The 23,233-nt window shown below is 47.5% G+C and overlaps 1 protein-coding gene across 1 annotated transcript in view; it reads left to right on the top strand.

The window, feature by feature from the left end:
• Positions 1–2,545: 2,545 nt before the first annotated feature.
• The window catches only part of ETS1 (ETS proto-oncogene 1, transcription factor), a 78,685-nt gene continuing 57,997 nt past the window's right edge, over positions 2,546–23,233 (top strand). Inside the window, exons 1-3 of the mRNA XM_056322738.1 lie at positions 2,546–2,686; positions 9,443–9,525; positions 11,553–11,697. Of these exons, the coding sequence (XP_056178713.1) occupies positions 9,454–9,525; positions 11,553–11,697 (217 nt within the window). The 5' untranslated portion in view covers positions 2,546–2,686; positions 9,443–9,453. The remainder of the gene's footprint in view (positions 2,687–9,442; positions 9,526–11,552; positions 11,698–23,233) is intronic.

Below are 23,233 nucleotides of genomic sequence, written 5' to 3'. Positions count from 1 at the left end.
CTTGGGTGACTGATGTGACAGCAGTGACCCTGAAACAAGGCAACCACATGCAAGCCAAGTGAGGTGATCTGCATGCAGCAGATATTGTGCTGCCTTGTAAGAAATAGCCAAAACCAGAAGCCTCTCCATTTTGCAGACACACAGTCGATTGGACCGTGATAATACAGAGGCTATTAATATATATATATTACTGTATCGGAAGAACTGTCTGCTGCAGAGCAAAGCATCCAGCCCAGGGAAAGACATCTTGTTTGCAGCTGCCAGCGGGGTTATCCTGCAGCCTTGAGAAGAGTTGCCCAGATAAAAATTGATTGCTGGATGCATTCCACTCCTTTGGTGCTCAGACATGACTGAGCCTTTGTACCAAAGCCCAGGAGGCTGGAAACCTTCCCAAGAAGATGGGAACCCTGTAAATCATTTCCTGCATTAAAATAGCTACAAGAGCAATCCGTGCCTTACGGCTGCAAGTTCAACAGGTAATGTATATTCAGGCCACCTGTAGCTGTGTTTTGCTAAGTTAAGGCAAAGGCTCAACGTTATTCACTTAGGAGCTCGAGAAAATCCTCAAAGGACCTGTTAATAGGTTTATGTGCATAAATATTGGGGTTTTCTTGTTTTTTGTCACTATATGCATTCGAGTAATCTCCTGGACTGGGCATGAGGAACAGGAGAGATCTTTTGGCCTGTGAACACTGGTTTTGCACATTTTATTTCTCTGGGAAGTATTTGGCAGCAGTAGATGCCACAGAAGCCCTATGCAGGCAGGAATTACCCATGTCATAGCAAATACAGTTTTGGTTTGCACTTTGCAAATGTCTGCTTAGCTGAGAGTATTCAAAATACCCATTTCTGGACTGGGAAAGGGTGTCCCCAGGAGTTATTTCTCTCCCTAGATGGATCTCCAGCCTGGATTTCCAGTGACGGTACTTAGAGGTACATGCTACTTTTTTTTTTCTTTCTTTTTTTTTTTTTTTTTTATTTTATTGTGAGGATGCTGCAAACTTCCTTGAAAACCAGCCACTTGTACAAACGTTCTGGCAAGCAGAATATTACGGCATCAGTGCACTGAGTCAATAAGGGCTGAGTCCCATAGCTGTGTCCTCCTTTTTGCTATTATATTACACTTCGCTATTAGGATTTCTAGGGAAAATCACAGCAGCTATTCCCAGCCTCTCATTTTGCCCATAAACAAAATATTCCAGAACAGCACATATGTAACTCTTGGTGTTTGGGCTTTGCCTTGCTCCTGGGGCTGCTAGCAGGGGCTCAGCAGGAGTGGTTGCTCATGAAGGCGTCGTGACAGGGATCTGTGCTGGAGCTAGCGAAGATTTTCAGCCTGGAGCCCTCTCCTGGAGGAAAAGGCAGCTTTGCTGCCTGGAGAGTGAGAGCAGGATGGGCACATCCTCCTGCATCCAGGTTCTGGGGGTAGCACGGGGGCTTCGGAGGTCCTTGGCCAAGCTGTGAGGGCCAGGCAGGCAGGGCAGCAGGAGGCAGAGGCGTTAGGAGAGGGCAGCCCCAGGTCCTGCTCTCCCAGAGCAAAGCGGGTGATTTATGCTGGGGTATTTGGAATGAGCCCGCTGCCACCTGTGTTTCTGCCTCCCTCCCTTTTCCTGCCCAGCCGGGAACGTGCTTGCCTGCCTTTCTGGTCCCAGCAGCCATCAACTCTACGGGGAGCCCCTGGCCTCCTCTAGCATCTGCATTAAAAGCTGTCTTTGGGGTGATGCAGGTTGGGATCACCTCTATCAGAGGAGGGAGCTGAACCAGTGGCTCCCAGTGCTGCCCAAGCATCCCCCCTTCTGTAGTGCCTTGTAGAAGGGCAGATTGCTTCAGCCTTTATGCTTTTAAAAGCAAGCAGCAGCTACCTTCTTTTTTTGTTTGTTCGTTTGTTTGTTTTTGTTGTTGTTGCATGCCTGGTACCAGAAGCACGGATAAGCGGGTTTAGGGTATGCTACCAGGCTAGGTCCTTCCCAGGGTTGAGGGTAAGGCAGGCACCAGAAAGCGCAGTGCTCTGGAGCCAGCAGTGCCCTGGGATACGCACGGGAGCAGGGAAGACAGAGCTGCCCAGGGGGGCTTTTAGGAGGAAACAGCAGTTTCTGCCATTAGGCACCTCCGGGCAGAGGCAGCAGCTGAGCTGAGCGAGGTTCAGGGATCAGGGCTGGGTAAACCTCACCCTGGTCGTGATCTGCGTGCCTTTTTTTCAGTTGTCGTGCAAGAATATGCTCCACTTCCCGGGGGCTTTGGGGGGCCGGAGTTCCACTCACAAAGCACGCCGAAGCCCTCGGATCACTTTTACAGGACGCAGAGGCAGCACAGAGCCAAAGGCCACCGCTGCAGAGTGGCAGCTCGCACCGGGGGGCTGGCAGGAGGCTGCCCCCATGCCCACCTCCAACCAGCATCTCTTGCTTTTTGTCCCACCGGCGTGACATCTGCCAGAGGTGGTTTTTCCATGGCTGGCGGTGGCCGCTGGAGCATGAGCAGCGTGGAGCTCGCCTTTCCCACCGCCCTGGATGCGGGGTTGACCACTCCCCCTCCCTTTGAATAGGCAGCCCTGCTGCAAACACTATGGTATTTCCATCCTCTCCAGCTCCAGCGCAGAGGATAGCACCAGGTAGTTGGAAAGAGATCGGAGACAAGTGTGGGAAGCCGTGGAGGACATAAGCTTTTCCCCTGGTCTTTCAGCTAAGTAGTAAGTGGCGGTGGGGAGAGAGTCTCTTTAAACTCTTTCGTGGGTTGTAGGTACCTGTGTTCATTTTCAGGACATCTAAGATTTGTTTTGCCGGTGATTTACTTTTACTCTCTCCATTTCCAGTTTCACCCAGTAACTGATTCATGTGTTTGCTAACAGTACTGCAGGGTCTTATACAAATGTTGGAGCTGATGCTTCCCTCTAAAAATCCTTTCTTTTTTTTTATACAGAGTATATAAATTTTATATGTGTGTTTAGGAGAACATGATTATTTTCCTTATCTAGGTAGAAGGCTGTGCATTGGCATTATTACAGTGGATTAAATTTGCAGTTCCCTTTACGTTTTGAGTTTGAATGGGGGTTTGTTTGTTTTTGTTGCAAGGCAGGGGGAGAAGCAAAGTGCCCAGGGTCAGATGCTCCCTCGACTCCCTCCAGCCCCGTGTGTGGACAATCAGAGAAGGAGCGGACCCTCTCATATGGGGGCTGACTCCTGTCTTTGGAGGGATGCTTGTACGGGGTTTGCTGCTGCATCTCTGCATGTTTGCAACAGCAATGCCATCTCCCAAAGGGAAGAAAGTGCCACAGGTGCCAGCATTTGCTTTTGGGAGGAATTGGAGCTCTGAGTCTGACAGCTGCAGGGAAGTGCTGCCGTGCTGCTGCTGTTCCTTGGGAAGGGCACAATCCTGCACCCCTCGGTCAGCCAAAATGAGCCAGTGGGATTTGTGAGTCCCTGAGGAGCACAGCCAAGGCCTTCCCCCTTCCTATTAGCCTCTAAATCATCGCTTTGCATGCGGCCACTCATTTGGTATTACAGTTACCATCAACTTCCCATCCTGTGCTGTCAACTGACACCTTTGGGGGCTGTGGGCTGGGTCCAGAGCGGTTTCCTGCTTACAGGCCATTCGTGCTGCCTCTCATTTGGCTGCTTTTTTAAGCTCTCCCCCACCTGTCATGTAAACATTTTTCTGGCAAACCAGATTTTTTGGGCTACCTGGACATTTTTGCCTTGGGCAGTAGGGAATGGCACTGCAAACCCAGTGGCTGGGATTTTTGTGGGAGCCCACTGTGCATTTTGTGCACCCAGCATTGGGAAGCATGTATGTGTCCCTTGTCCTCAGCTTCACTGCTGAGTTCTGGGGTACCACGTGTCCCTCCACATCAGAAAACACCCAAGTGCTATTTTCTTCTTCATACATCTGGAAGCTGAGGCACAGAGAAATGGAAGTTTACCTAACTTTCTAAAAGAGTTTGGATACCTAATGAAGAGAGGTGCTTAGTGGGATTTTCAAAGCACCATCAGATCTGGGCAGGCTGGTCCCAAGCGTCCTGCTGCAGGTCATACAGGGAGTCTGGAGCAAAACACAGACTTACAGCTGGGCTGTCAATCCCGGACCAAGATCCCTTTGCTGCAGGGCAGATTGGGCTCTCCGAGATGGGGAACGTGTGCTCATCATGGGGCCAGATCCTTCCCTGGTGTAGGAGATCCTCGCTAAACAGTGGGAAACTTACCCAGTTCTTTCCCCCTTTGCTTTGCCCTAGCTGAGGAGCTGGCCCATGAGGTTGTGCTCTAAATCTATTATTTCACAGAGGGAAATTCATAAGTGAAATAACAGATGACCTAATTAACCCCCCCACACCCATTCACATCTTCCTGCAATTGCAAGTAGCTGCTACGACCCAAGAGAGAGCTGCAAGATTTAATGGCAACAGCCTCTCTGGTTTAGGGTCTCACCTAAACCTCTCTCCTTGCCATGATCTGCTTTGTCAGCTCCCTATAGATTTGGTAGTACTGTTGACAGTGGCATTATTTTAGCTCAATTATAAAATAGCAGCTGAGTAATAGATGAATGAGCAGGGCAAGGGAGAAGTCTAAAGCAGAAAGCAGTTTACTACCAAGCCTAGAGAACAAGGGCTTGTGGGCGCATGTGTCTGGTCCAAATTGTCCTGGCACTACCTCGCGACAGCTGTCATCCATCTCAGCTAGAGTTTGTCCAGCCAAATGGAAGGCTCTTAAGGTACCATCATATCTCCTTCAGATCTGACAGCTACTGATAAAAGAAAGAGCACAGCGTTAAAGCAGAAAGTGATGTGCTGACAGGCAGCCCTCCCCTGCCCCTGCTAGCTGCATCGTTCCCAGAAATGGCGCGGACAACCTTCTTACAGCAATGCTGATCCGACTGCAATCACCACCGTGTCGTTAAGATAGTGGCTCAGGGGTTCAGATACTCAGCCTCTCACCCTCACTTTCTCCATATGACCTTAGCCAAGTCATTTCATCTCTTGGAGTATTTATGGAGGGTGCAGGAGGGCAATTGTTATATTGCTCTATTTACCATAACATCATTATTTACTGCCCTGCCTGGTTCCCCTTCAGTAAATCAGTTACTATCTTTGAGAACACTGCGAAGTTTTAAAATCATAACAAAGGTGGGGTCCCCTGATATGAAGCAGAGGCAGGAGGTGGCCGATCTGTTGAAAAGCATGGTTTGTAAATAGGCAGCAAGAGAAGCATGCTCATTTCTATGGCTTGTAGCCCTGCGTTGGGGATGCTTCCTTTATTTCAAGCTGGTGCCAGGGTTTGATGAATGGAATGAGGTTTTTAACATACCAACAGATCAACAAACACTCCTTCCCCTGAGAATCGAATTGGCAGGCGGCCTGGAAAGTGCCAGGGTTTCAAGGGTTAAAGCCTTGCTGAAGAATGTCATTTCCACGAGCCATTTTCCCCACCCCCTCAAAGATGATAAAATATTACTTGATGCAAAAATAAAATGGCTATCACTAAGCAGCTTTGGGTCAGCGAGCTGCCTGTGCAACACCCCACGGCAGATGGTTGTGCTGAAGGTGCTGCTTCTTATTTTTAAAGTCTTGATTCACATTCTTGAAGTCAGAAATATTTCGATGGGGTTGCTGCTGCCCCATCCTCCTGGCTTCCCACCTAACCCTGTGGAAAGGGAATCCTGTTGGTTTATTGGGATGGAGAAAAACTCCTGAATACTCTTTTGCAGCTGTTCCAGTTGTGGACCCCACAGTGACACCTTTAGTGGGTTGCCAGCCTGGGGCTGAGGGATATGGGATGGGCAGAAGCTGAGTGTGGTCCTACAGCTCAGAAGTTGGGGAGCAATTTGAGCTGCAGGATCTTACCACAGACCCATACATTGAGCACCACACTGGGAAACAGAGATGGGAGCTGCTGGTCTTGACTCTGCCACAGGAAAATCCCTGTTATCTCAGCCCTGTTCCTTTCTCCATCAAAATAATGTAATAGTAAAACACTATACAAAAATATTGTAAAGGGTCTTGATACATCCCATAGACAAAGTTTGCTTTGTTTTAGCATACATTTTTAACTCCTTCCTAACTTCTGCATGTGTGTGTGTTAATCATCAGGACAAACAGCTTTTTTCCTTTTTAAACTAAGCTTGGTAATTTGTTTAAAAAAAATAAACCTCTTGTAAAAAAGGAGGGATGGATGTTGAAATTAAATTAAAAATTTAATTTAGTTTAGAAATGACCCAAGAGTCTAATAGCTTTGGCTGGTACTTGATCAAGTCCCAAAATAAATGCTGTTTCTCCTGCACGTTTTCACAATAAGACAGGAATAATAAGAGCAAACAATAAGACTGAAGTCAAGCTGTTAAGTCATTAAGGATCTTACCAAATGGCTCTGATTCTCCGCTATTTATTAACAGCTCTCAGCAAGCCGTGGATCTTGATTATCTTGGTGTAAATCTGCAGTGATTTCCCTAACATCAGCCAAGTTACCTGCCACAAAGAGCGCGATCATTGAATTTAGTTCAGCTGCAAGCTCCTGAGCAGTCATTAAAGCTATCTAATGGCGTCCAAGGGGAGGAGAGGAACTATTTAGGCTCTTATTAGAGGAAGCTAAAGAGAAGAAAAATATCGCTCAAACATCAGGGAAACTTGCTGACAGTGAGAGATGTATTGGGCTGTGAAGTAGTTTCCTATGGGAAGTGGTGGAAGTTCTGTTAAAATTAGCCTGGACAAAGCATACTCGAGCTCCCTTTCTGCTGTCATCTTGCCTCCTGTCGCTGGCCTCCCATACCTGTTTTTCCAGAGCACAATTATTTTGTGCGTAGAATCTGCTCACTGCCTTTTTAGAGCAGGTCTTGTCTTCCACATCCTTTTTTTGCGGCCTGAAGCCTGCGTGTGTCTGTCATTTAACTGTTATCACCCACAAAATCTGCATCGGGTTGGGGGACTGATTTAACTTGCATTCAAGTTGGACTTGTCTTGAACAGATGGAGATGCGGGTGCAAATGATGTTTGCATTGTATTTCTGACCCCCTGCTTGTGCTTTTTAATAGTACAGCTTGCTGGGGAAGAGAAACTGAAAAAAGCAAACTGCCTTTGCTATAAATCTATTGGAGCCACTGTCTAGAGATGATAATTCCCTTTTTCCAGGCCAGGGCTTGGGAGGGGGTTGCTGGTGCTGCTTTACACTCTGGCAATCTTGATATTCTTTATTGCATGAAGCGTTGTCCTGGGTGTCAGGATGGGTTTAGTGCTTCTCCTGTCACCGAAGCACATGCTGCTTCAAGCATCAATGTGTGGTACTTTGCTGGAAGGTTCAGCGGGCAACTGCATCCTGAGAAAGATTCAAACGACACTCAGCGAGGCATGAAAGCAGTTCTCGAGAACCGGTGTGACTTAGGTGTCTTGATCAAAGGAAAAAACAAAACAAAACCAAAGCCCAACTGCCTATTGCACAAGATGCAAAGCAGGAAAAAAAGCTGCTGGTGGGGACTGGTGTTTTAACTGCTATTTTAACGCTGCAGCTTCTTACTTTCAGACACATGTGTGTCATTGAAATAGGTGAATCAGCCCGGCGATTTCTCCGTCTCCATTTTGCAGCGTCTGTCTTGCTTTGGTACAGTTTGGCAGCATTAATCTTTACTCCAGAGCAAGAGGGAGACCAGTTCCCTTTTACGTGAGATGGTTTACATTTGTTTAGGGTTAGGATCAGGGGACAAGTGTGTGACTAAGCGCCTTGCCCTTCATTAGCTGAGTTGCAGAAATGGGCTGCGTGCACCTTCTTTGTTTTACCCAGCTGCAGGCTGACCCAGCTGCAATGAGACTTAAGCAAACGTGTTTTAACGCCTAGTTAGAGCAGGCTGGTAGGGTGCACGCAGATGCTGAGATTAGTTAAGGCTTCTCAGCCACAGCACTTGCAATGTGTGTGTTTCTGGGTTGCTCTAAGCTTGTTGTTCTTTCACCGCGTAGGTAGTTTTCCATTTTGTGAATTAAGAAAAGAAGTTTAAAAGAAAAAAATTAATACTGGTGTTAGAGCAAAACATAGTAATAACAAGCAGGAAATGATGATAATAATTTAATACACATACACATGCAGGTGTTTCACATTTGGCCATTAGTCACAGAGCGCAGTGGGAGACGCTATCTGGAGTCCCTGTTTGCCGAAGTGGTGAGTGAGGCACAGCTGAAGCCGGCTCTGCCCTTTGCCGGCATGTTTGCAAACCGCCGGCTGGCCCCTGGCAGCAGCCAAGCCCCTGGCCCTGTGAGCGTGGCAGGAGGGGAGGGAATGCTGGGTGTGGGTCCCAGTGCCTCCGGGAGCTATTCGTGGGTGCAGCACAGAAGTGGAGGCTGAAGGCGACGTGGTTGCACTGGCTCTGTCTAGAAGACGACTTGGAGAAGTGTTTGCATCTGCAGCGGTTACAGTCGGTAGCACAGGAGGTCTGCAGAAATCAAAAGGGCGGTATTCCAGCGGTGTCGGAGCTGCTGTGTCCTCACAGAGGTTAAAGCAGTGGCGGCTCTTCCATCTTGCAGGCTATGCCGTGTATCAGCATGATGAAAATAGCCATTCCCCTTGGCTCCAAGTCATATCCTGTCTGAGTGAGCCCTTCTGAGCCCAGGCTACTCCCCCTTTACTCTTTCCTCCCAGCACCTTTGAGTCATATTTCCCCAAAATACAGAAAGTGCATTGGCCCTGCGTTTTCTGCTGTGCATTTAAAGGAGAGCGGGAGAAACAGCTACATGTATGAAAACAGAGCCAGATAGCACCTCCTTCACCTCGGCTACACAAGTAGGCTAATCAATGATTAAAAATCACGTCTAATGAACAGGACTGGTAGAAGGACTTGCTCACAGGAGTACGTCCCATGCTAGGAATGACACGTGAAACTGTGACATGCTCCTGTGGGTTGAAGATGGTTATTTAATGCACTGCAAATTATTCAGGAATAGAAGTCTCAGCAATGCAAGGGAGAGCTTTAGGAAGAGGAATGTAAGCTAATGCCAGAAAACAGAAGGTGCCTCTTGAAAACAGCAAAGTTCTTTGTGAAACGTATTGTTTTTGACAAAACTTTTACAGGAAAGGTGTTGATCTCAATGAACTGGTTTTTTTTTTTTTTTTTTCTCTCTGAAAAGAAAAAAAATTGGCAAGAATTTCCCATCGATTCTACAGCAAAAGAAATATGATCTCATCTTCCCTCAGAGTAGCTCCATCAGCTTCCAGGTGATAATTCATTCACCATTGTCAGACTCTCAACAGTTTACACTTATGGATCTGTGTGTTTGCATTGTTGATACAACACATCAAATCACAATATCTGCTGTTAATACAGATATTTTTCCTCTTAACTTTCCCAGCTGAAACTCATTAAGATGATAGTCTGGTCCTAGCTTTATATGGCCGTGAGAAAGCACAGATTTAGCTGATGCTATCAATTTTTATGCCTTCTGCATCAGGGCATCTAATGTCCATCTCCATTTCTGCAGGCACCTCTGAGATGATGAGTTACTATATGGACACAACCATCGGCAACACAGCCCCTTATCCTCTGACTCGCCCCGGAGTGATGGTAAGAAAGGAGTTTGGGTTATTTTTCTGTTTCAGTTTGTTTTCTCTTTGGTTACTGTGACTTTGCCAGCCCATTGACTAACACGGTTTGGTGTCCTCCACTAAATATTCCAAGGTTTTACGTAGTTCAGAGCAGTGCCTGAATGCTGAGTGTTTACCCGGAGCTTATCTGAGTCTCTCGAGCTTGCAAACCTCAACTGGAAGTAGGATCACTGCATCGGATTTCCTGCGCTTGTGTTTGGAGGAGGATTGTTAGGGTAACCATTGTCCTGGTGCCTCCGCTCCCCGTGCTGACCTTCACCTGCTGGGGATGAATGCAGTGGGATCAGCACAAAGCAGATCAGGCTTTGGAAAAGGTTCTGTCAGTTTTCTGGAGTTTTTGGACAACTTTGGTGCTCCTTCTCCTGAGCCAGCTCCTTTCTGTCTGTGCAGTTGATGGGTGGTTATGTATAATATATGTTTAAGTGTGATCCCGGGCCTGTCCGTGCCAACTGCCAGCAGCTATGGGACAACTTTGACAGTGCTTTGACCCTTATTTAGAGAAATCAGACCCTGATTTAGGGGAAACATATTAATAGATGTTTGTCCAAAGAAATGCTGACCAGCATTCAAGATAGTAGACAAGGTCAGATGAAAGCTGTAACTCTGAGCTGAGACACCAGGCTGCACATAAGACTTGCTAGAAAGCAAAATTTTCACCAAATTAGGAAAAAAAGACCACTCTGACATGTGAAATATTTCTAACATAGCTTGATATCTTTCCTTTAAATGGTTCCAAGCATGCATTTGGCTTTTAAATACTGATTGGAGATGAAGCAAAAGTATTTCCCTGCAGGGAAATAATAATAATAATAAAAATTGAAAGCATCCTGAATTTATTTGTATGTATGTCTGTGTTGTTATCCTCTTATATATGCTTTTGTGTACCATATATATTTTATGGTCTATGTATATATACATATAGGTATGTATACCATATAAGTATATATGATAAATATGTATATAAGGTGTATATATACACACACACTATTTACACACACTATATAGATACATATTTATAAATATATATGTATAAAATAAAATGAGAATTATATCCTGGGATTATTTCCATGTACCTATATATGCTTGTATATATAATACATCTATTTTCTTTATAAAGTATAAATAGAAATATATATACAATGAAAACAAATGTGTAATACATAATGACAGATATAACCTAGGTTTACATATGTGTGAGTGTACACACACCTATATCACACGTACAAACAATACATGTGTATACATATATCATGTATTATGTGTAAGCATATAATAATACAGTAGGTTCTGTAATATATATGTAATAATACATAAGTTTATATAAATATACACCTGTGTATATACTTCCTGTGCATACCACATACATATATACACATGTATATATATACATATATCTGTCCATGGACACATAGATACAACTAACATAAACACAAATAACGCAAATATAAACATAAACATAATAATCACAAATAATATCCATAGGAATATGAACATAAATGTGACGGCTTGCCCCAGTACCTGCCAGTGTGGGGCTGGGCTCCCCCACAGTGCCAGGCTGCGGCCTGGGCAGGGCCATGGCTTCTCCCTCCCTCCCAGCTCCCCACATTTCTTGGGGGGCTCTGGGGCTCCTGCCTCACACAGCCAAAAAATATAACTTCCAGCTGGGGGGGGCTGAAACGAGGCCCCCTCACGGAGGGTGTCCTCCCCATGGCTGGCCCTGAGGAGAGCCCCCTCGCTGCCGCCATCTTGCTGAGCACAGCCTCACTGTGGGCCTTCATTCTTTTTTCCCTCACATTTGTTTAAAAAAAGGGTCTTTTTGGCCTCATTGTGACACCCCTCAGCCAGGTGAATTTAGATGACAGTTTTTTCTGAGCAAACTCTGCTGGCCCAGGGCTTTGTGCCTGGTTTGGAGAGGGAGGGAACGGTGCACAGGGCAGCCATTTTGTGGTGCTGCGCCCCTGACGCTTTTCCCTCTCCCGCTCCCAGAAGCAAGGTGCTGCCGGGCCCTGTGAGGACCCCTGGGTGACCTGCGGCTTTCAGTCTGCCTGCTGCCAGCCGAGGATGTGCTGCCCGCTGTGGGACGAGCCTGCCACGCAAGAAGTGCCCACCGGCCTGGAGCACTACAGCACGGGTAGGACACCATACCAGCGGTGGGCTTGCAAACCAGGACGGTGCCTTTCCCCCCTGTGCCGTCGGGCTTGGCAGTGTGCCTAGGTGAAAAGACAAGCCTTAAAGGCCTGCCATACTCTTGTTTGTTGTCTAGCATGTCCCCCTTGTCTCCTTCCTTCTATATTTGCTTTCTTCCCCGGTCCTGACTTAATTTATTGGGGTGTTTTGCCATTAATACAGCCAAAGGGCACCTACTGCAGCATCACCGGGCTGGTACCTGACTTGCTGGCTGTTAAGGGTCTCCCTCAGTGGAGACGGGGCCAGAAAGCAGATAAAAATCTTAAAGCTGCTTTGCTTAACTGTTCTCCTGTCAGAGCTATGCTAAAGGATGGGAGCTTCCTTCTTCCCTGCCATGGCACAGGTGCCCAGCTGGGAGAACCCCTCTCCTCTTTCAGGTGGTTAATTTTGATGTCCTGTGTGCACCTCCCTTGCATTTAGGGATTGCAGCCCTGGTTACTGCTCCCTGGGGTCTTGGCAGACATGGGGGTCTCCCTGAGAATACCGTAGGCAAGGTGAACCTACCAACCTGCTGGCTGCATCTTCATCATTTCTCATGGTGCTTGCAGGACTGATGTCCTTGCCAGTGGCTTTGGAAAGTTGCTTTCATGGAAGGCTGCAAGGAGCCGGGGACCCCCCAGTTTTAATTCCACTGTGGTAGTAATTTTGGGTCTATTGCTCTTGGAGCTATCTCATCGCCTTGCCTCTTGGGAGGGTGGTGACATGCTCTTCAGGTAACCACAGCTGGAGATGTGCGGTCATGCTGAGCTGTCAGGGCTGCATGGTTACAAAGTGTTGCACAGATAAAGCAATCCACTGACTTGGACTAGGTGATCATCTTTAATGCATTTGTAATTTGAAAGTCGTTACAAAATCACCGGTGACTAATTCTTGCCCTGCACATTGTTCAACCCGTGAATCTTCAAGCTGAACTTGCAGTTTGGGCTGCTGCTTGTATAACCAACAGGCAGCGCAGATGTCTGGCGGGCAGTCGGTCCTCCTGCCTGTGGGACGGGTGATAAGGCATCAGCAAAGCAGCCCTGCTCTGCTGTGGCGGAGGAGAGGGCTCAGGTACGCTGTGGCACAGGCCAACCGCAGGAACTAAGTGAAAGAGCTCAAGTTGCACGAATGTGACCTTTGCAAAGGGCCAATATGAAGTTTATGTTTCACTTAAGTCCCACATAAGCCTATCATGAAGCAGTTAAATCCCATGTAAGCTTTTGCATGGCATGTGCTGGTCTTCTGTGACTTGTTCCCGGCTCGTTCGCTATGCACATTGGCCTCTTGGGAGGGGAAAAGCCCTGATGTTTAGAGACATTTTGCAGCTAAAGAGTTCAGCAGAACCAGTGACTGTTGCAGTCAAATGTATAGTTTGAAATCTCTCCTTGGCAAATATTCAGGCATTCCAATTTTTTTTTTCTCCTTTGGTGAGCACTGGTGTGTAAGCAGGAGATGGATGCAGAGCACTGTGCCTGTGGCTGGAGCAAAACTGCTGCCTATTCCCAGCCGTTCTTATTTCAGCTATTTGCTCAACTCCTGTGGGTGACCTCTCTCAGCATGATGTCAACTCTGCTCTGATGAAATCTGCCCTTGCAGCATTTGGATTTACTCAAACATTTTGCAAATCTGTGCCTGCAAAGTTTTCTTTGTATATTTTTCCTTACCCTCTCCCCTTTTCTGTGAAAGTGGTCTCTCCAGGGACCAACATAGCTGCAACCCAGATCTTCATTACCCCATGCTGGGTCTGTGAAATTTCTTGTTGTAGAGACTGGAGCCTGGTTCAGACCTCAGTGAAGCCAGTAAAAGCAAAAAAAGCTGTCGTTGTCTTCAACAGGTTTTGATCAAACTCTCAGTACATTGGGAGGTAGGACAGGCCTCTGATCCTCTTGCAATACCTAAGAATTACTTCACAGTTCTTCCTGTTGCAATGCAAGGTACTCTTTCTCTGATTTTTTTTTTTTTTTTTACATTGCTGTTTCTTCAGCTTAGAGCAGTTTCTAATTTTAAATGAGAGGAAACCCTCATTTGTATATATCGCTAGGAACAGTCTTTCATTTCTCCTTTGTGTTTTGGGTGCACATTAAAACCATTTGTCATCTATTCTTCTGGTGTACTAGAGGCTATTTTGGTTTTCATGGTCTTGATGTTGGTGAAAGAAACAAGTCAACAAGGAAAATGCAAGTGTGAATATATCCTCTTGCAATAGAAACCCACAACATGTCTAAAAGTTTTAGAGCTGCTTGCATTTAGAGAAGATATTTTGCCTTTGAAGCTTGGGTGAGTTTATTTACATTGTGCCTGAAGTCTGATAAGATTATTCAGTGATAGGGATAAAGGAAAGCCTGATGCAGATTTAGCTTGTTGCTAAAGACAAGAAGGGGTAGTGGTGGGGTTTTTTTGTTTAAAAAGAAAAAAATTTGTAAATAGTAAAGAGTCAGTTTTATTTGTTAGCTTGCTACCACAATCTGCAGTACATATGTTGGGACTGTTACTGCCCAGAGGATCGACCTAATCTGGACCCACAGCAAGCAAAGGGCACATCCCAGAGGTGGTAGAAAAAAACAGCAAGAAGAGAGCTGCTGCTGCCTGGTCAGGAAAAGTAGCTCTGCTCCTTGGAGAGGTGGGAATGGGAATGTGAAGGCCATTGCACCTTAGCTGAACCATCTGGCAGCCCAAAATTAAGGGTGCCCTGTGTCTGCCCAAAGCAGCAGGGTTGATGAAAATGCTGAAAGCCACACTTAGCACCGTGTGTTTAATTCATAAGGTAACACTATCCTAATATTACTCCCTAGTAATATATTTTTGCTGATACAAGGTTAGACAAAAACTGGAGTGAAGGAAAAGATTTGATAGCGGTATTATAATTCCAGCATGGACATAGTGCTGGCTGTGCTGTCTATTTGAGCCAAGGCCATATTGACAAGCTCTTCCACTCTGAATGGGTTTGTTTTCCTTAGTGTTAGGTTAGATAAAACAGTGAGATAAAACTGTTGTTAATGGCAAGCAAGGGATGAAACAACTGGCTGAAGAAGTTTCTATGACTGTTGTGCTGAATTAGTACGGCTGGACTGAAGGTGCTGCTAGCCTTTTGGGCGCTACAGGAGCATTTGAGGGAGTGATCCTGCTTTCACTGAGGCAAATGGGATTGGCTTTGGGATTTGCAAGGCAAGAAATTAAATTAAAGCCTTTCTAGAGGAGTAATCACAGCTGTGGGTCTGATGCTGCCGTGAAAGCAGTTGAGCTGATTTTGGTCAGGCTTCCTGCACCAAGACACTGTCATGAACAAAAGGTATCACCTTAGGCTCACCCTCAATACCCAGCACCATTCAGGCCGGTGCTGTGGGAGACCAGCCTTACCCAATCTGTTGCCAGTGTTGTCTGGACGTATTAGCTTAGTGCCACCTCTCAACCCACAATATTTTGGGTTTATTAGCTTTGGGGGTGGCATCTCCCTAATGCAGCAAACCTGCATCCCACCCCCTGTTGCTTCATGGACACCGTGTCCCTGCAGCTTGGACTATGGTGGTGTTGCGCTGGGTTTGGCAGGAAAGCAAAGCCCTTGTAGCTGGAGCAACGCATTGCAGCGTGCCGCTTTGCTCCACGCCCACGCAGACAAGATAGGGATGCTCTCCCTTTGCTCCCATTCTGCTGACTGTAGCTGTGATCTTCCTTCAGGCTCAGCTCTCAGCTCAGCCTGGACTGCAGGCAGGGGTCCCATGGGGGCCGCCTGCATCTGTGGCAAACTCTCCCTGCTTTTCCCCACGTTGCCCCCTCCTTCGCTGCAAGACCTACTCCTTCCCTGGTGGAGATCTCTAGAGGAAAGCTTGTTCTGTGAGCAGTTTCTGGGCCGTCTTCCAGGCCCACGCTCGGAGGAAGGGGGCTTGGGGAGGAGGAGAGGGGGGGGAAGGTGAAAGCTGACCAGGCTCAGCCCGATGGCTTCTCCAGCTGCAGCGCATTTTCTGAGCGAAGCTTTTTTTTAAAAAAAAAAAAATCTGCATTTTTTTTCATGTCCTTTTATCCTATTTTTAACTGCGGCCTCCTTCCTTTTCTCAGCCTCCTCCAACACTTCCCCCCTCCCCTGCACTGCTGCTACCTCCCCCGCATGCTCTCCGCAGAGATGAATGGGCGTCTTTTCACAGGGCACGCACATCTGCTTGCGGATCGAGACCTAGCAGGACTTCTCATGCAGTTCTCCTGGACTGGTCGGTTTGTCCTCTCCCTCCTTAATAAATGAGGAGCAGACAAGGGAGGACGTGGAGGAAGGTGCAGGGGAACAGAACAGGGGGAGAAATAAAAGGTGTGAGCCGCCACTGGGAGGGACAAGGCGATGGATGCTAATTCATTTCAAGGCTCAGCAAAAGCTGTGTGCAAAATCCTGCCTCTGCCCAATCTGCTGCCAGTTATTCCCCCAAATCTGCAGCTCTCCCTGGCCGTTTGCTCTGGCCCAGGGGATGAATGAGCCCTTTCTGCTGGGCTCTGTTGTCATCCTCTGGCTGGTGAGGTGGCACAGTCTCTTGCAAGCCTTGGGGTCTGCCGCTGTTTATAGCCTGGTTGGAATGGGGGTTTCTCTGACCTTTTTTCCTCGTGGCACTCTTTGGGTGTTTCATTGGCTCCAGTCAAAGGCGCGTCACACCTCCTATACTTTGGCTCTCTGGGTTTGTTGAAGGACACGCATAATTTTCTCCATTAAGAGCACTTACTCCAATCTGTCAGCGGAGAGGAAAGATCCCTCTATGCCTTGTGAATGTATTGCAGAGCCATGGGCTGCCTGCCGTGTCTTAGACTCTCCTGGCCCTTTTGCAAGGGCCCTCTGAAGGATGCAGAGCAGTTACTGGTTTGCTCTTCTGGTCAGTGGGAGCTGGACTCAATGTCTGGTTTATGTGGATCTTAGTCATTTTGCAGGTGAGGAAAACACGTGCAGACAACCCATTGATACCTAATGATGCTCCCTCTGCATCCCCTGCTGTAACCTGCTGCAAGTCAGCACTTGTAGAGGTTTATTTGCATTGAAGCAACAGAATGACAAAAATCCAGGCTTTCACTTTTCTATTTGTTTCCTGCCTGACTGGAAAAATCCCTGTCTCTCCTCTCAAAGACAAAACCCAAGGGAGCTCCCTGCACATTGGGTCATCACCAGAGAATGAGTGCTGAGCTCTTTTCCCACTTGAGCTGCAGACTGGTGTCAGCTGGGGATCAGCTGCTGCGCAGGGAGGCATCATGCTCTGAACAGGGCGTTGGTCCCTTGGATGAGTCTGGATGAAAGCTGGAAGTTTTTTTCTTGCTTTTTGGGGTGATGCCTGCAGATTTGCTGAGGTACTCGGGTATAAGAGGAGGATGGGAGCTCACCAAGAGGCAAAACTCAAGTTAGTGTGTTGCACCAGGATTGTTGCAAAACTGAGCAGCAGCACCGGCAGCTTCAGTATGCCCTGGGGAAGGAATAACTGGATGTCAAGTTAGAGTCAAGGAGGAAAGGGAGTAAGCAACAGGCTATCCATAGCTTCTGTGATGCCTTGAGGATGACTGCAGAAGATGTCTTGTTTTTGGATGGTCTTAGAGTAGGATTGGTTCCTCTGTGGGGATGGAGTGAGGTGGATGTATCTGTTTCTTTTTCCGGAGAAGGCTCTCCTGCACCACCACTTGCTTCAGACAGGCCACACGAAGCACAGCTGCTTTTTTTTGAGCTTTCCCAAACTGCTTTGCCTACAGACCCATGAGCACTTGCCTCTGGGGACACTGGGCAGCAAAGCACCCTCTCTAGAGGGTTTGGGTTGCACGTGGCCAGCCCTTCTTGTAGCAGCACCTAGGTGGGTTTTGCTGCCCTGGCATGGAGCAGGGAGGGCAGCCTAAGTGAGACCAGCTACTGTTTCTTCTCTGGATGGACTGGGCTGGCTGGGTGATGCCAGGAGAGCTATGTGCAGGGCAGGCAGAGGATGTGGGGAACGTGGGGGGCTGGGACCCTGAAAACAGCCTGTTTCTTTCAGCTCCTGGCAGCATGAAGCACCTCTCTCTCCCTCCAGATGTTCGCTGTGTTTATAGCTGCTGAAGCAAGAGACTGAACTCTCTCATTAATACGTTTCTCTCTCCCTTTTGCTCTCTCTCTCTCTCTCATTGAAGCCAGAAGTCTCAGCTCAGAGGTTGCAGCTGGAAAGGAGCTGGGGGTGAGGGGTGGGAGAGAGAAGGGAGGTGTATGCAAGCCTCCCATCCCATTCAACTCCCCCTCTCCACTTTCCTCCCCCCGAATCCTCCCAAAATACACATGCCCTGAAAAAAGAAAAACACTAGCAGATTTTTTATTTCAGAAAGTAAACACTTAGGCCATGGGGGTCTGGAGGTTATGGGAAAAGAGGAAACCATTGGGCTAATCAGGCCGGGACACACTTCCCCTGCTGAAATAAACCAGAAATCATTGCATTACAGGGCGACGCCGTGGTTAACCCTGGTGCTGCCAACACAGCTGAGCGCTGGGGAGCTGCAGAGAGCCCATAGCCTGCCCACGCGTTTTCCCCTCGTCCCTGGTTTTTAGCCAGGGCGAAGCGCCGATGCGGAAGGGGAGCCAGCACACTCAGAAGCAGCCCTTTGGCATGCTGGCCCTTTGGGAATGATCCATTGGGAATATTTTAGTAGGAAATGAAACCTTTTTTTCTATGGTTTATGAGCCATCCTATAGAATTTCATAGTTATTCTTGCCTGAGAACTCTGCCTGACGGTTACAAACCTCTGCAGAGAGGAAATCTTTCTCTGCTTGAATCAGCGAGATTTGGGGGTAATTTCTGCAGAGCTTTGAACAGGTTTCAGAAAGCTCTTTTTTTCATCCTTGCTAGATTTGCGTTAGGTGTATAAACCATTAGATTACTGATTATTTGGTTGCAGACCTTTCAGGAAGGAATCCTTCCTGCTGTCTTTTACTCCTGTGTTTGTAGAGCACCCAGCATATGGGATCTGGCTGTAAGATGGGAGGAGAACCCTGCTGCTGCTGCAGGACAAAGAATAGCTGTAGTCCAGGTGTAAGCGAGCTAATGGGTCCTTTGTACCAGCTTTACAAAGAGATCTCAATTTACCCTCTCTAAGTTGGCCTTGGACTTCCCCTGGCTCCTTTCACAGTCTGAGTTGCGTACTATAAATGGATGCTCACTACCATGTACCACACATTTTGAGATCACTGCGTCTATCTGTGCTTCAGAAAGGCTAGGCTGGATCTGTAAGCACAAATGTTTATCACCGTAAATGAACACTAGAGATTGTCCGTTACTGTGAGCCTGGGTCTGTTTGATCAGAGCTCCTTGCTGCGATTGCTGACTCCCTTTACAGCCTGCCAGGCTGAGATTTTCAGAGAAGACCAGCTGGGTTTTGCACCCAGCTCCCTGTTTCATCCAGGCTGCTTTAGAAACCCCACATCTTAGTATGATGCCCATGCTGACACTGTCTGTGAGGGAGTTCATGGCATAGCACCCTAAGTTGGTGCTCTCCCAAAAGCCTTCCCTCTGCTAGCAATTACTTGAGAGGGAGCATGACTGAAAGCAAAAGCCAGCACGGAACACTTCGTAGCCAAGGGAAAGTGATCTTTTCATTAACAGCACCCTAAGGTTTTACCTCATCTGTTACAGTGTAAAGGCTGGCGGTGAAAGGTGCCGTCACCGGTTCCTTGAGCCATCAGCCCAGCTCTTGCAACATTCCCACCAGAAGGCAAATCCCCAGATAGGGAAAGGTAGGGGAGCTGCAGACCTGCCCTGTCCCACCCTGCTATCTCAAGAATGCATTTGAACAGTAGCTGTTTCTGCAGCCTCTGGAGGTCGAGGCTTCAGATGGAAATCAAGCTCTATGGAGATAGTCCCACAGGGCAAATTTCAGAATTTGTGGAGCTGGTGGTCAGTTCAGATAAGCCCTTGAGAGCCCAGATACTTTATCTGAACCTTATCTGAGCTATTTGCATCACTTCAGTCTGAGAAACTGAGCTGTCAGACGTTTGGGGAGGGGGGCAAGTTGCATTAGGATGGTCTGTCTTTTTTTTTTCAATTGTTATTTCTAACATAGGGACACACCTCCAGGAGGATTGGACTGTCCTGTGCCCCATGCAGCTCAAGGAGCTTGTATGCAGGCTGGATGGATGAAGAGCAGGAAGGAGAAATACCATGCTTAGAGCCATACAAGAGTAAGGACAGGATTAGGACAAACATTCTTAAAAGCCCTGTAAGGGTTTGCATCTCTCTGCTCTCTTTCTAAAATTGAATAGAAATAAGGTCAAGCTGCTCCCGCTGTTAATTGTGGATGGAAATGATTCTTCCTTTTCAGAGCAGACCCAGGTCTGAGCTTTCTCAAACATGGTGTGCTTTCTGCACCTTGTTTACTAGACCCTGTTTTGTTCACGTCTAGTTTCTCACCTTGTCTGGAGCTCCTGGGGGGCAATATAGGGTCAGTGCTCTTGCTGCTTTCCTAGCATCTCTCCTCTTCATTCCTGCTTTTCAGCAGTTAACTGTTTGACTGAGAGGACCCTGCAGTGACTGGTCTGTATAATGCAACATCCTCCTCCCAGACAGCGGGGCAGTTTCTTTCACTTGAGCTCTCAGTCCTAGTGGCTCTTCCCCAGCATCCACAGTCTTTTTATAGAAGAAGAGTTCTCAGGAGTGGTGGATTTAGGAGATCTGGCTGAGATCTTACAGCTGGGATTTGGAAGACTCTAGCTACATCACTTAACAGAAAATCTTTAGGCATCCAAATGCCATTGACTTCCATTGGACTGAGATGCCTAAATCATTCAAAAGGCTGCCTGTGAGCCACTGCATAGCAGTTTCTCATGTTGGAGATGCAGATGATTAATTCATTGCACATTTTATTGCGATGCTTAATTCATTGAGGTCAGGCGAGTGGCTGGAATTCCCTGGAGGATGTTGTACAAGTGCTTGATATTGTAAAAAAACAACACCAAACCCCGACGTCTTACGCGATACCAAGCTGCTAGCATGGCTGCCCCCTTGAAGCTGCCTGCAGTCTGCTGAACACGTGCTGGAGTTTACACAGCCCACGGGATGGAGCTTCCCCTGTGGGGTTTTGTATCAATAGGCTTTGAAAAAGTTGCAGCGGGTCAATTGTTGGCCATTTCACAATAGATGAAATAGGGTTTCTCTCTCTGCAGCTGGTTCCCGGGAAGGGAGGCTGCCTCTCTGGCAGCAGGCAGGGCTAATGAGGTTGTGTGTGTACGACGGGAAGATGGTTTCTCTGGTTTCGCTGCAGAAGAGCCATGGGAGACTTGCAGCAAGCAGCTTGCCGGCCTCCAAATGACTCGAGTGAGGTGTGGGAAAAGCTGGGGATGGAGGGTGGAATTTGCATGGAGGCTGTTTTTTTGGCATTAGGCTCATGAAAAGAGATTCTCAGCCAGCACGAGCGGCTCAGGTCCATCCTTTGGGAGCTGCCTTCAGAGACCTCTGATCCCTTCTTAGAAGCAGGGCTCCTCTTTCGGTGTTTTTTCTTCCCCTGTGATGCTGCAAGGGCAGGTTATAATTCAAGGCCAGGATCTAGCCTTTAGACCCTGAAGCCCACCGTGAGCCTGCGAGAAAACAGGGTTGGCTTCAACCTACTCAGTGGGAACGCTGCCATCGATTTCAGCAATGGGGAGTGGAGGGGTGCACACACAAAAAAGCAATATAATAAAGTTCATGACAGGACTTCCCTTCCTGGAAAGGGAAACAAGGCCACTGGCATGGCATATGCTGTGTGAGCAGGGGCACGCAGGGTGGTAACAACCCTTGCAGATATTCATGCTTCCCGTAGCACAAATGGGATGGAGCAAAAGAAACTGCTCCACCAAAGCAGGGATTTGATTTCTGAGAAGAACTGGGCCAAACTACTTTTCCCTAACTCATCAGCAACTACTCTTCAGAAGTCAGAAATGCCTTTCTCCCCAAGTTTGTGTGATTCACTCTCCACATCCTAAGTTGAAGGGGGGCCAGAGAGCACTTGTTTTGGCCAAACTGATGTCGTCATTGAAGTAGAATAGGAAAAAAAGGAGAAGATGCCCCAAGGGAACCTGTTCATGGAAAAATTCTAATTTGGTCAGTTCCAGGCATCGCACAGAAGAGCCTGTGCTTGGGAGATTTCAACCCTGTTTTGCAGGCTCGAGAGGCATGACTAATTATGGAAAGTAGTGATGGAAATAAAGCTGGCATCTCAGTCCTGCCCTGGACTAGCTCCTTGCCACGCTGCAACCTTGGGGTATCTGCATCTCCTGTGAAACATCTCCAGAGACAACCAGACCTTCTCTTCCCTTGCTTTGCATCTAGTTACTGCCTGACCCCAGGAGACCAGATGCTTCCTTTGTCTGGCAGCTTTGGTTGTGTTTCTATCCAGGCAAACAGCTACTACATGAAAGTAGTAGCAGTTTCCCTTGCTTTACAGTAATCAAAATGACAGGATAACACGGCAACCCAGTAGCCGGCTTTGCCTTCCACTTGTGCCGAGTTCCAGGCTGGGTGTCAGCTCAGTCCCCTCTCTAGATGAACTGTGTCTTTTTTACTTTTCTTCTTGTTGCTGCCAAAAGCGACAGATCATTCTGCGGAAATCATCAATATTTTGTCAAAACGAAATCCAAACATTTCCAGCCAAAACTCAGCATTTTCTGGTGCTGGCTGTGTTGGTGCAAAAACAAATCTCCGTGGGAAATGCCAACATGGAAAGAAAATGGAGAAATAGATTGGGCTATTCTGCAGAATACTTCTCCTGGCTCTCTGATTCAGATGTGTGTCTGAGGGGCTGCAAGGCTGACGGTAGTTAAACCCAAGAGCTTCATCTGGACCCCTCGTATGTTTATTTAGACCAGACCGGTGTAAACAGACAGGCTCTGTTGACATGCAAAAGGAGCCTGGTCTGTGCAGTTTGTGCCACAAAGTACGCGTGCACAGTAAGCACCGACACTCGCTCCCTGCTTCCCAGTAAGCACCGACACTCGCTCCCTGCTTCCCAGTATCGGGATGTGATGCTTCATCCGAGCTACAGCTTCAAGCTAAGGGAACTGATTTTTAAGGTTTCATCCATCTGCTCTTGCCTTGTTTTATGTCACCCTGTCTTTCTTCCCCCACGTTTACACCTAGTAAGGCTGTCGGTCTGCCTCTGTGTTTAGTGTAGCAGATACTTCCATAACCATCCATCTTCCGAAATCCCTCTCCGTGGGCCTCGCAGTGCTGTAGTCAGCAGCTACAGTGGCACCAGATCACAGTGGGAGGACTTTCCGCTCCACACCCACCTGAAACAAAATGGTTTTATCGGGGTTCTCCCACGCCTGTCAAGTGCATCTCGATGCTCCCCTCCCTGTTGCTGCCGCTCCTCACTTCATTAGCGCCAGAGATGTTTATAAATGGAAGAGATAATATTTTTCGTTTCCAGTTTGGGTTTCCAGGGCAGCCACTTTCTAAAGCACTTAGGAAGTTTAGAGAAGACGAGGTTATATAAACGATTTTTCCCCCCTGGGCTCTTATTAATCAAGTGGCTTGTGGAGCCATTCCCATAGCTTT

The sequence above is a fragment of the Falco biarmicus genome, chromosome 20 (assembly GCF_023638135.1).
Source record: "Falco biarmicus isolate bFalBia1 chromosome 20, bFalBia1.pri, whole genome shotgun sequence".
Lineage (NCBI taxonomy): Eukaryota > Metazoa > Chordata > Aves > Falconiformes > Falconidae > Falco > Falco biarmicus.
The sequence above is the reverse complement of the archived record's forward strand: the minus strand, read 5'-3'. Positions and strand labels throughout refer to the sequence as shown.